General features: G+C 50.3%; 1 protein-coding gene across 4 annotated transcripts in view; it reads right to left on the minus strand.

The window, feature by feature from the left end:
- The window catches only part of LOC149359308 (uncharacterized), a 95932-nt gene that overhangs the window by 10672 nt on the left and 72198 nt on the right, over positions 1-13062 (minus strand). For 3 of the 4 annotated variants that reach the window (XM_089571571.1, XM_089571569.1, XM_089571567.1), the window contains exons 2-4: positions 10146-10453; positions 7983-9813; positions 1358-1501 (exon numbers count right to left, since the gene is read on the minus strand). In XM_089571571.1, the coding sequence (XP_089427697.1) occupies positions 1358-1501; positions 7983-9813; positions 10146-10384 (2214 nt within the window). In that variant the 5' untranslated portion in view covers positions 10385-10453. Of the gene's footprint in view, positions 1-1357; positions 1502-7982; positions 9814-10145; positions 10454-10738; positions 11722-13062 lie in introns of those variants that run through there. The other variant, XM_089571570.1, reaches the window with a different exon arrangement.

Below are 13062 nucleotides of genomic sequence, written 5' to 3' on the forward strand. Positions count from 1 at the left end.
ATTTTTGAAAAACAAGCCCACTGCATAGATGAGGCATCGAAGATAACCTCTGCAAAATATTAGAGCCATGCGCGCCCCGAAAAGCTGCGAAAATTCAAATCAAAGCCCGTTCGTTCTTTCCTTCCTTCAAAAACGGGCCCGGCCCACTACTCTGCACCCCGCTGACGTCAAGGGGGGCTACTTTCGCTAAAGGCACTCCATTGGTGCATCGTTCTGACTGACGGGAGAAGGTTGGGCGTAGCCTTGGCGTCGCGTCGTCTGCACAAGGCTTTCCGCAGCGCCTTCTGTTCTGGCTCATGCCTACAAACCCGCATGAAGGAACAAAAAAAAAAAAAAAAAACTGCGGAGGGAGCGTGCGGCGACAGCCTTGAACCCTAGCCATAAAAAGTAAAAAAATAGTAAAACTGAGGGAGTTGGTTCGCCCCCCCCCCCCCCCCCCCCCCCCGCCGTGATCACGTCACGAGACGCTCTGCGTGCGCGCTCCCTTCTCAGTTTCTTTTCTTCTATGCGAGCCCCCCAAAACAAGGTTTTAATTAGTAGTGCAGCAGAGCCTTTCCCTCGCTCGCCCACTTTACCGCTCCGCACACATACCGCTTATCTTTCGTGCATCTTGCGTACGCCTTGACTCCAATGAATGACATATGCTTTGGAGCGGAGAAAAGACACAAACACACAGAACACAAACACGCATGGAGAAAAGCAAACGGGCGGTTGCCGGGTCCGCGCTTCGCCGTGTGTTTCGAACACAACCGACTTTCGCCCCTCCGCTCGTGAAACGGTGGGGAGGCCTAAAAGAAAATGAAAAGGTGGCTCGTTAACTGGGAATGACAAACAGATGTATGAAAGGATGCGCTCGCTAACAAGTCTAGGTGGTCGAGCCGATCGCGCCTCTCGATCGTTCAGTGTGCGGAGAAAATGCAAAAACCAAGAAAAGAATTCTATTGAAGGCGGGGCCATGACGTCGCCCTGTGACGCACTCCACAGACACCACGCCTCCGGCTTACACCGGAGAACGAAGGGGTGATTTTGCCTTGCCGAGCCTACTCGACGAGGAGCGGGAGAGAAGAATTTCGAGGAGGGAATGGAAGGAGAGGAGGCTCGCTGAAAGAGAGGTAGAGAGTGTCTGCTGAGCTGGGGTGGTCAGTTGCCCTTTAAGGGTAACAGAGTGGATTCCAAGAGAAAGCAAACATAGCAGGGGACGGCAGAAAGTTAGGTGGGCGGATGAGATTAAGAAGTTTGCGGGGATACAGTGGCGGCAACTGACAAAGGACAGGGTTAATTGGAGAGACATGGGGAGGCCTTTGCCCTGCAGTGGGCATAGTCAGGCTGATGATGATGACGTTTCAAGACTGCTGACCTGAGTATGCTCGGCAGTGGCCACATTAGTGACTGGAACAGACTCCAACGGCTCCATCACCACTGGAGCCTCCGACGAAGGCACTGGCTCCTGCACGCTGGTTTTAGGAGAAGCAGCACTGGCATCCGACTCCATGGCTGTGGACTGCACAGAAAGCGTGGAAACCACGAAAGTGAGTTTCAGAAGCAAAGAAACTTGGCAAGCTATTCTGTTTTTGTTCCATGGCTACCAACAGAAGGACATAGCGAAAGAAAGCAAGCCAGCAAGGTGCGGGCTGCGGCAAGTTCACACAATGTAGCAAACTTCAAAACAAAGAAAAAAAGGTTTAGTTGGAGGTCACTGCAGTGCGGCCTGTGAAATTTGTATCTGTGATGCTTGCGGCACCTCGATGTTCCTAACCTTACAAAGTTTGCCGAAGCCAATCAAGGCAGGGACCCGCCACAGTGGCTCAGTGGTTAAGGCGCTTGTCTACTAAGCCGGTGTACCCGGGTTTGAACCCACCCACGGTGGCCGCATTTTGATGGAAGTGAAATGCAAAAGGCGCCTGTGTGCTGTGCGATGTCAGTGCACATTAATGATTCCTAGGTGGTCGAAATTATTCCGGAGACCTCCACTACCTCCTTGTTCCTCCACCTCTTTGTTCCTTTCTTCTTTCACTCCTTCCTGCTCCTTTACGGCGCAGTTCGGGTGTCCACCGAGACATGTGAGACAGTTACTACGTCAACCTCTTTTCTCAAGACAAATTTTCATTCTCAATCAAGTGCAATGATGGGGCACCTGAAAGGTAGCCTGCAGCCAGCCAGCCGACAACACTCAGAGCACTTGTGGCCAAAGGGAAGACGAAAAACAATAAGACAGAGAAGAAGCAGTCACTGCTGAAGACCACTACACCATTTCCAACTTACGCCAAACACTTGCATTGTTTATACTAATGCGTAGAGCAATAAACAGTTATTTCGCAATCACCTTCACTATACAAAGCCATTTCAATTACTGTTTCCATTTAACAGACATTAGACATATCTGCCATGCTTGCACTCCTTCTGGGAAGATGGTAAGTGTTGGAGCTGTCTACTTCGAAAACTTTTTTGTGTCCACTTGGTAGAAGTGCGAGAGACAACACTCCTAATAAGGTAAACAAATTTTTATAGTCCCTTCAATTTCATCTTAACCGATTCGCTCCCAAAAATGGCAATTCACCTTCCTCACTTTAAAATAGCGGCTTTGAATGCACATGAACAAAATTGTTCCAGGCGCTGGGCTGCTAATTTTGAGACAGTAGTTTTCATGCCAGATGACACTAGCTGCTTACTTGTTTCGAAAATTTGAACACGACCAGGGTGTTACGAGAAGACTGAAGTTTCAGGGGTGCTGATACGCACGCATTGCTTTTTGGCAGCGAGGGGTATGGACAGTGTAAATAGCCTAAACTTTTAGATGATATTTAGAGCAGTGGGCGTAACTTGATCAGCAAGTTGAGGATTAGGACTCTGAGCCTGGCACTTCAGATGTAGCTTGAGTCCCGGCTTGGAAATCCGAAAGTGTGCAAGGAAATAATTCGTCAATCTGATGTGTTTGACCATTCACATAAGCTACATATCCTACCGAAAGTGACTAAAAAATAATGCCTTCAATGTAGCGCTAATCATACACCCTCATGTTTAATCTCAATTTTTTTTCTCAATACAGTTTTGTCCAATGCACTCCTCTCTCTCTGTACTGGTTCTGTGCTTTTACTAGCTCGCATAGCATAAATTATTAACTTTTTGAAGAAGAAACCATGGTAAGGGTTGGGCAAGAGCTGTAACAATTGCACACACTAAAAATTGCAACAGCCTTACAGCCTTAGAAAATGTTTGCGACCTGCCAGGCAGTTGGCTGACATTACCATCTTTTTAGAAAAGTGACCACAGCGAAGGCCGGACCTTATAAAGAGCAGCCAAATACCTGTTACAAGAGCAAAGTTGAGTCAAAATGAGTAAAGCTGGCAAAGTTTGTCAGCTGACAAAGCTTCCTGATGCAACATTGCAAGCGTAGAGAAATGCCAGCACCATTATTTCGAAAACACTGCATGCGGTATCACGTTTTCAAGTGATGGCAGCTGAGATAAACTCAGGCCCTCGTTCCAATCTCAACGAGAGCATGCCGATAGCAGCCCCATGTTGGCACGACTCTCTAACCTCACAGCAGATAAGAGCGAGACGGGAATCAGCTCCACGATTTTTCGCGTGCAGTTAAAGTAGAGTGCAGCCAAATGTGGAAGAGGGTGTCGAAGTATGCAACCAACGTTAAAAACCAAAGCGACAGGTGGCGTCAGGAAGAATGCTGTATGCACACGAAAAGCACGACAGCTGGTCTGCCAATGTGCCCTCTGTCACTGCATCTGACGTGGGACAGCTCACTAATACAAAAGATGTCTCATGCTGCTCTGAACAGGAGCAATTCGCTCTCGTGTTTCCTTCCATAAAGCGCTGTACTGCATATTGTGACCATGATCAAGATATTGAGACCAAGATATTGTGCTGCACAAAATTCCTGAACACTTTTTTTGCAATTGTGGCACAGCTTTGATTTGTTTCCGCAAATAGTGCTAACAAACACAACTATTAACAGTAGCTGATGTTCTGAAGACATAAAACTACGCAGGAGACAGGACACAGAAAAGATGCAGACAGGACGAGCGATGGCAGCGAGCGATGACGAGCGATGGCAGACAGCACGAGTTAGTTGTTAGTCCACGCTCATCCTGTCTGCATCTTTTCTGTGTCCTGTCTCCTGCGTAGTTTTATGTCTTCAGAATGTCTTACCAACTAGCCTCTCATCACACACTTCTAGAGTAGCTGATGAAAACAGCACGCAAAAAAAGAAAACAACTGATGGAGCGAACATACTGATGAGCTCCAAGATACAACAAAAGGCAAAGAATTTCCATATTAATGAGACACTGCCATTTCATTTAATACTAATTAATTAAACAAACCAGATTGGAAGTGTCAGCAAACCAACAAGAATCACAGCAGATTCGCAAGTTCTGTATCACGACAGAAACGTACCATTCATCAAGTAATATGCAGCACGGTGGCTTTTTGCAAAAAACTAGAAAGAATACAAGACTCAGGAAATGCAACAATGCCAAACTGAGAACTCAAAGAGAAAAAATGAAGTTTAGCCACGACTGGTTGTATCGGGCATTGTATTTCAACAATGGTACATCGCTCATCTTACTACTACATTACAAGGCCAGAGCAGTCTTGACGGGAAGAATGCATGCATGAATAGCATTTATTTGAATAACGCATAAAACAAACCAAGCATATCTTGCTTTTAAATAATGCTCCTTGCCGGTTGCTAGCTGGTTACATGTTTAAGAGCACATCCTAAACATATGCATGATTCTCCATAAGGATGCTGCCTGCATACCTTTTGAATACTATACATAAAATGAAAAATATGACCTATGACTTATGTGCAAGAGCAATTGAGTAAGCTCAGTGTATGAGTGCATGTTTATGAAATCAGCACACATTATGCTCAGAGGCTTTTAACAAAACGCTTTAAGCTTTGATATTCTGCAGCTTTAAAAAATCAACATGTTAGCTTGTTGGCAGCGTCTCAGCCACATTTTTGTGCTTGTCTGTTTGTCTGGCTATGATGTTATTTGTGTTATATGTAAAACTTGCTTGTTCGCCAAATACCTCAGGAGCAGAAATGCAGCTCCCTACACTCGTCGGCTTCCAAGAGAAGTAGTTGAGGACGCACTCAGTGCATAGAATAAAATGTAACTGTGTCTTCGAAGAGTGCTTTAACGCCATACTTCAAATGCGTAACCAGCGAAATATTTCTGAATTAAACAGGGTTCCGCTGGCTACTTCCTGTTTCATGCAATACGCAAACAAAAGTGTACAGACTTTGCTAAAAGTAACCAGGCAATGGAGTTTCTTTTTCTCTGGTATAATGGAGCCCTCAAGGCACCCCTGAAGTCCAAAAGGTCAAGAAAGGTGAGGACAAGGGACTTACGATATTAAGGTGGAAGCCTTTAATGCCTCATTGTTGTAAGCAGAAGTTGTCGACAGAAATGTCACGCTTTTCAATTGGTCGAAACGGTCGTGACGTCACAGTGCGCGAATTTCAAACGGCTACTTTGGTTAGCAACCATGAAACCAATTAACGGGATTGTATAGTGATGCTCCAAGTAAGTGGGGCTGAGTTTAGTTAATTGATTAATTACCCAATTCAATAGTTAGGCCAGATAAATAAATAAAACCAAGTAGGAAATTGGTCGAGTTCGGGAATCGAACCCCGGTCTCGGGAGTGCGAGACGAGCATGCTAACCACTCCGCCATGCCAGTTCGATGGTTTGGAATGAACAAAGGCACGTCTAGTGAATACGGCGTCTTCGTTCACTCCCATCTTTCTCCCTACCCGTTACGAGAGTACATTTTCTTTCCTCAAAAACCAATTTACCGACGAGCAAGGCGTAGAACGGAACGGGCGATGGCGTTCTATGGACTGCCTGGCAGCGTTGCAAGATGCTGTTGCGTTTCACTCTTAGAGGCGAACCCAAACATTTTAACAACGCATCAGTGACACAAGCAGGAACACCACGAAGGCTTCTGCCTCACCGCACTTTAGGTCAACAAAGTGCCCCCCTGAATTTTCAGGAATTGACTTGCTACTTGTCGCTAAATCACTCATTATATTTTAAGCTACCAACTTTCCTTGTGATAGCATCTCTCATTTTTCGTAACCTAAAATGTTTTAGAGAATTACAGCCCATTTCATTGTGAGTATAACCTTTGCGACACACTCCCAATCAGTAACTGAAAACTGCGAGCAGTGCCCATAGCACTAAATGCCTAAATCAGTAACCCTTCACCCTTGATGTGGCGCCACAGAATAATAAAAAAAAAAGTTACGACTCTTGCCTCAAAACATTATTTTCCCAAGAAGCTCACAATAGTGCAAAAGGTTTAGCAGGTTTAATGTTTAGTGCAAAGGTTTAACAGCAATCCCTACTTCATACATCATCCGGACAACCTTTATTAATTCATTTGTTAGAGCATTTACAAATCATATGAACATTCCTATAGTGGCACTACGTTTTGAGTACTCAAAGCCATTAAATGTGTGCAGATATCAGCAGTGTCACCATATGTGCTGAACACAATTTGTGCCTCCAGACAGCTGACAACCTTGCTTTCTCACTCTATGTTACCTCAGAGCATATTCCTGCTCTGCACATGCACATTCCTGCTTGCCTCAGGGGCCTCGACAAGAACAAGGTCATAGTATGTTGTGTTTCATCATTCATGGCTATACATATTTTCTTACATGTGGTGTGACATTGTACACCGAATATCGTGACATTAAACACGAAGAATTTTCGCGACCTTTTATACTACAAATCTAAAACCCTGCTGTTGGAGCCAGTGGCCCTTGCATATTAAGTAATATTATTTCATTAAATTGTGATTCTGTGAAGCCACAAACGAGAAACGCAAATGAGCAGATCACATTGAAGATATCTCCTATTTTAAAAACTTGATAGTCCACTTTGTCGTCTTTTTGAAAACATTAAGCAAATGTAACGAGCCATCATTTTTGCAGGCACCATGACTACATGACATGCACACGTCATGCAGGTCATGCTTTCGTATATTTTAAAAACTTCTGCCGGCTGTAACACATACGATAAAAACGTTAAAGAAATAACATGTAGTGTTTTAACCAGCAGCTGTGCCCTAATTATGCGCAATTGTCTCAAAATCTACCTTAAGTGGTTGGTGGCCAGCAGTGGCCCGGTGTCAGCTTTTGTTTGCTTGCCTACGCATCGGCGGCCAATTATTCCAGACGTTTGGCAGCGGTCAATTTGAATTTTGCAACTACTGCCCAACACAGTAATTGGTCTGCTGTTTCCAGACGTTGGCTCGAGTTAGGTCGGCTACCAACTGAAGGCCGGTGACTTAATTACTAACCCATTAACCACTGACCAATTTCCCTTAGGCAAAAGCCTTGAAAAACACTCACGCCTTGTTTAGCCCACAAGCCACATATTTGAGCTGCCTCCAATGGCAAAATAAATATAACCAGCATCTCAAACATAAGCAGAAATGAGAAAAATGATGCCTTTTGATTTTGTCCTGCCAAAACATACCTGTGCATGACTGAGGATCTAACTGTGACCTAGGTTTTGTTGGGAAAGCGGTCAGTGGTCTATGCTCCACAGAAACTTGACAGATGGGCAGAAAACAAGCTGAAAAGCATGACTGCTTTAAAAGGTCTCCGCGCTTGGAGATCAGGGTCAAATGCATGGGCGTCCGGATGGGAGGGGGGGGGGGGGGGGGGGGGGGGCACCCCTTGGAATTTCAGATATTTTTTATGCACTAGCAGAAAACAACTACACAGCTGTAACTTTTTGCATTTTGCTAATTAAGTTTAATTCTTTGTTCATTAATAAAGTCCAATGTATGTTCTCCAAGCCTAGCACTAATTTGCTGTTTCTAACTTTTGTTTCACGTGCATAATTTAGAGCACAACGTGCTGTTTTGGTGCCAACCTACTGCCTCTCCCGCTCCCCCCTCTGCAAAAAGTTCTGCGGACGCCCTTGGTCAAATGGCATACTCACTTGGCTGGCCTCCTTGGGCGGAGCACGGCTGCGGAACAGCCAGTAGCTGGAGTGCGTGACCAGCGGCGCCGCGGCCCCGCATGGGCTCATGGTGGTGCGGGACGTGCCCGAGTGGAGCCACTGTCGCGAGTCGTAGTGCTTCAGCAGCCGCACGTGGGCCACGCCCGGCACGGGCTCGGCGACCGGCACCACGCGCCAGTCGGAGTACATGGACAGGCCCGGGGGCGCGGCCTCTTGGGCCACGTACATGGGCTGGGGCCGGTAGATGCAGCAGTAGGTGGACCGCGTGGAACACTTGAGGCCCAAGTAGGTGTACGCGTGGCCGTTGATGTAGAGCTGCAGGCAGGTCTTCTTGGGACGAGGGGTCTCGGGGCTCACCAGGGTGGAGCCCACTAGTGTCGAAGCACCGCCGCCCAGCGCCAAAGACGTGGGCCGGTTGGCCCTGAGAGGAGGAGCCAGAAGGCTCGAGGTCGGGACTGCGGTAACGACCGGAGGGGCGGCCGTCAGGACGGGCGGAGAGAGCGACGGCGGAGAGGACGCCACGAGCGGTGGCAGCGGTGGGAGCGCCGCGGGGGGAGGCAGCGCCGGCGGAGGCCCGGGCATTTTGTCGACGCCCGCCGGCGGGCCCGGCAGGAACGAAACGCTGTGGCTCCTACTGCTACCACTGGCGCCCACGCTGTTGACGTGCCCGGTCATCATGTCGTCCGCGGCACGGGTTGACACCGGAGGGAACTGGAATCGGGACGCAGAGGCCGCGTGGTGAGAGGACAGCACGGGCTCCGATATCTTGCGCTTCTTGGGCGGCGGATTGGGAGCTTTGCAGTAGTGCTCGAGGTGCACTTCGAGTGTGGCGGCGCTACGGAACCAGATGCCGCACTTGGGGCAGGCTCCCTCGGCGCCACCTTCGCCGCGGTGCCGCAGGAGAAGGTCACGGATGATGCTGCCGTCGGGCGCGTCGGGTGGCGGGGCGACGACGGTGGACGTCGGGACAGTGAGCGCCGAAGTTGCGGGCACGGCAGTCGAGGGGGACAACGAAGTTCGCACTAGGGCGCTCTCGGAAACCCTCCGCGGGTTGGAGCGACCACGCGACCCCACCACGGAGGGGTCCAGGCTCCACTTTCGCGTACTACTGCTACCACCGCCTAGACTTCCACTCCGCGAATCTCCGCTACTGCCACTAACGCTGCTAGACGAAGAGCTGTTGCTGCCTGAACTGCTGTGGCGCATGTAGCGCTTGGTCCATAGCGGGTCGAGCGTCTCTACGATGGCCGCGTTCTCGGAGATGATTTTGCTGATGTGCTGCTCGAGGATCTGGGGGCTGGTCACTTGTGGCCTGGCCGCGGACAGTCCCGGACCACGGACCAGCACGCTTTCTCGCGGGGGTGCCAGCCTTAGGCCGGCTAAGGTGTCCTCCAGTTTGCGGCCAGGACTGGAGCCGTACACGGTGCTGGGCATGTTCACATCACCACTGCAACCAGTCACAGCGGGGGGCGTCACTGGGGTCACTACAGCCGCTGAGCACGAGGAGGCACTCATGACAGTGTTGCAGACAGGCGACGTCGCGTCCTTGGGACGCGCCGCGTCGCCCCTGGTAATGTCCCTGGACAGCCGCGCCGACAACGCGGTAGCGTCCCTGGTGGGAACTGCAGAGTCTCTCGTGGGAAGGAGGCCGCTAGGACTAGGTGACAAATAGTCTCTGGAGACGGAAGCCCCCACGTCTATCCTAAGCGGCAGCTGGTCTCGCGAGTCCCTCGACGAGCGATGGTCCCTCGAGGAGCGGAAGTCCCGAGGCGAGGTCCCTCGGCACTGTCCGCCCGGAAGAACGGCGTCCCTGCAAATAATAGTCGTTCAATCGATCAACCCACCCGTCTTCTGGAAATACTACCCGAAATGACGCAAGACTGCACACCTAACCGACACGAAAATGAGTCGTGAATTGGGCAGGATTATAATGATTCACTGAGTTCAGCAAACTACACCCGCAGTTTGGCACATACCACTCTCAAAGCATTCTGAAGAATTCAAGAACTGCACGACTGTCCTGTAGGAACGAAAAATGGCATTAAACGAGAGCTACAAAGTAGCAGCAGAAAAATGGACGGCCACTTTCGAACTGACTCCCCTGTGACCGTAACACTAAGAGGGACAATTATTTGCACTTACCCAGACGGCGCTGCCGGGTCCCTGGCGCAGACCAGGTCCGCGGATGGTCCAGGCGCGGCGACGGCCAGTCCCAGAGGGCCCAGCTCCCTGGGCCGCAGTTCCTCGCCGGGAGACGCGTTGCGCGGCACCAGCGGACCGTGCACGACAGCCATCTTACGCTTGGGCACCGAGTGGCGGGGCCAAAGCGAGGGCCCCATGGCCCCCCCGGGAGGAGCCGAGCCCCCTTCGGGGCCGTTCATGGCGCGGCCGCCTGCCAGCCCCCCTTCACGGCTGCGGGCACGCGCGGGGGAAGCTCGCTTCACCGAAGCCTGCGCCAACAGGGGAAAAGAAGGACAAAGATTATTAACGCCTCTTGTTTCACACGCCGGCGCAGCGTTCGACACAGCAGCGCGCAAACGGACTTGCGCAACGATTTGCAAACCATTCCCCCTTCTGCGTAAGCGTACGAGCGTTGGACGGTTTATGTCCACGAAGTGATGTCACTGAGCAACTCACATTTAACAACTACTGAAGAAAAGACACTGCATACAACACACGTAAACACGGAGCAGAGAGAAACGTTGACAAGTAAGCGTAAAACGTGAACCACTTGCCCTAATTCTTGCTTCACTGAGCAGCATTTCAGACACAACCGTCCAACCTGAACACCAGAAGCCGTGCTAACGGCAGGCGCGAAATTTGTATGTGGCCGCTGTGGGCTGCGTAAACACCAGAGATGAAAGGTTGTCCAAGCAGTGATCACTGAACGCTTATTCGGGACGTGGAAAGCACCTCGTGTGTGTGCGACGTGCTGCTGTCACAGCCGCTTCTCGCGACCGCGGAAGAACACAACGCAAGTGCACGTTCGATTCTCTGAAGGCATTACACGGACGGACCCTACAGCGAATCCCTTTCTCCATAGTACAACTTTTGCTTTCCTCCAGTTCTCTCACTGCGCAGTTGAGGTGTCCACTGCTATTTTCCTGTTCCTTTCCTATACTCACAACCATTTTCCCTTTCCCAGAAGCTTTACCCCTCTCTCTCGCGGTGGACACCTCAACCGTACCGTTAAGAAAGAGATAAAGGATGGACTGAAAGGAGAGAGAAATAGGTGCAATTCTGTTTATAAACTGCTGACACCTGTGATGGCCGGTATGATTCTTTCCTACTTCGGTTCCATTTTTGAGTCTGCCACCCATTCCCCTGGCTGAAGCGACGTCACGCCCACGGCTTCAGCCAATAACGAAAAACGAACGCGGGGGTCGGTACAACGTAAGAATTTTGCAACAGATTGAAAATTGGTTTTGAGGATTTGGCATATCTCGGTGGGCACCCGAACCGCGCCGTAAGAGAAGGGATAAAAGGAGGGGTGAAAGAAGAAGAAGAAAGGGGTTCCGTAGTAGAGGTCTCCGGAAAATTGACAGTGGCTTAGCTCTGCTATGCCAGGATATATGTAGCGTGAGGTGAGGGCGAGGTGTACACATCTCGGTGGACACCTGGCGGTAGTTACAGGAGTGCGCTGCATGCGTTGGCATTGACAACGTTGTGCCAGAAACGCGGCGCTGAAGCCATAGGCCGTCGGCGTTCGTTGTGTTCATTGGCGTTGATAACATTTTACACTCCGATCATTTTAAAGGGCCACTGACCAGGGTCCGGACATTTTTGAAAAACAAGCCCACTGCATAGATGAGGCATCGAAGATAACCTCTGCAAAATACTAGAGCCATGCGCGCCCCGAAAAGCTGCGAAAATTCAAATCAAAGCCCGTTCGTTCTTTCCTTCCTTCAAAAACGGGCCCGGCCCACTACTCTGCACCCCGCTGACGTCAGGGGGGGGCTACTTTCGCTAAAGGCACTCCATTGGTGCATCGTTCTGACTGACGGGAGAAGGTTGGGCGTAGCCTTGGCGTCGCGTCGTCTGCACAACGCTTTCCGCAGCGCCTTCTGTTCTGGCTCATGCCTACAAACCCGCATGAAGGAACAAAAAAAAAAAAAAACTGCGGAGGGAGCGTGCGGCGACAGCCTTGAACCCTAGCCATACAAAAGTAAAAAAACAGTAAAACTGAGGGAGTTGGCTCGCCCCCCCCTCCCCTCCCCTCCCCCCGCCGTGATCCCGTCACGAAACGCTCTGCGTGCGCGCTCCCTTCTCAGTTTCTTTTCTTCTATGCGAGCCCCCCAAAACAAGGTTTTAATTAGTAGTGCAGCAGAGCCTTTCCCTCGCTCGCCCACTTTACCGCTCCGCACACATACCGCTTATCTTTCGTGCATCTTGCGTACGCCTTGACTCCAATGAATGACATATGCTTTGGAGCGGAGAAAAGACACAAACACACAGAACACAAACACGCATGGAGAAAAGCAAACGGGCGGTTGCCGGGTCCGCGCTTCGCCGTGTGTTTCGAACACAACCGACTTCCGCCCCTCCGCTCGTGAAACGGTGGGGAGGCCTAAAAGAAAATGAAAAGGTGGCTCGTTAACTGGGAATGACAAACAGATGTATGAAAGGATGCGCTCGCTAACAAGTCTAGGTGGTCGAGCCGATCGCGCCTCTCGATCGTTCAGTGTGCGGAGAAAATGCAAAAACCAAGAAAAGAATTCTATTGAAGGCGGGGCCATGACGTCACCCTGTGACGCACTCCACAGACACCACGCCTCCGGCTTACACCGGAGAAGGAAGGGGTGATTTTGCCTTGCCGAGCCTACTCGACGAGGAGCGGGAGAGAAAAATTTCGAGGAGGGAATGGAAGGAGAGGAGGCTCGCTCAAAGTGAGGTAGAGAGTGTCTGCTGAGCTGGGGTGGTCCGTGGCCCTTTAAGGAAAGGAAGGCGAGCGCGCGCGGCGAGGCACGCCAGCTGTGCCTAGTGACGTCACTTGCTCCTCGCGCATGCGCAGCACGGCTCTCCAGGAGCCACGCAAAACTGCTCAACCTCGGCCAGTGTA

This window comes from Amblyomma mixtum, chromosome 2, assembly GCF_055824585.1.
Source record: "Amblyomma mixtum isolate Tamu chromosome 2, ASM5582458v1, whole genome shotgun sequence".
In the NCBI taxonomy this organism is placed as follows: Eukaryota; Metazoa; Arthropoda; class Arachnida; order Ixodida; family Ixodidae; genus Amblyomma; species Amblyomma mixtum.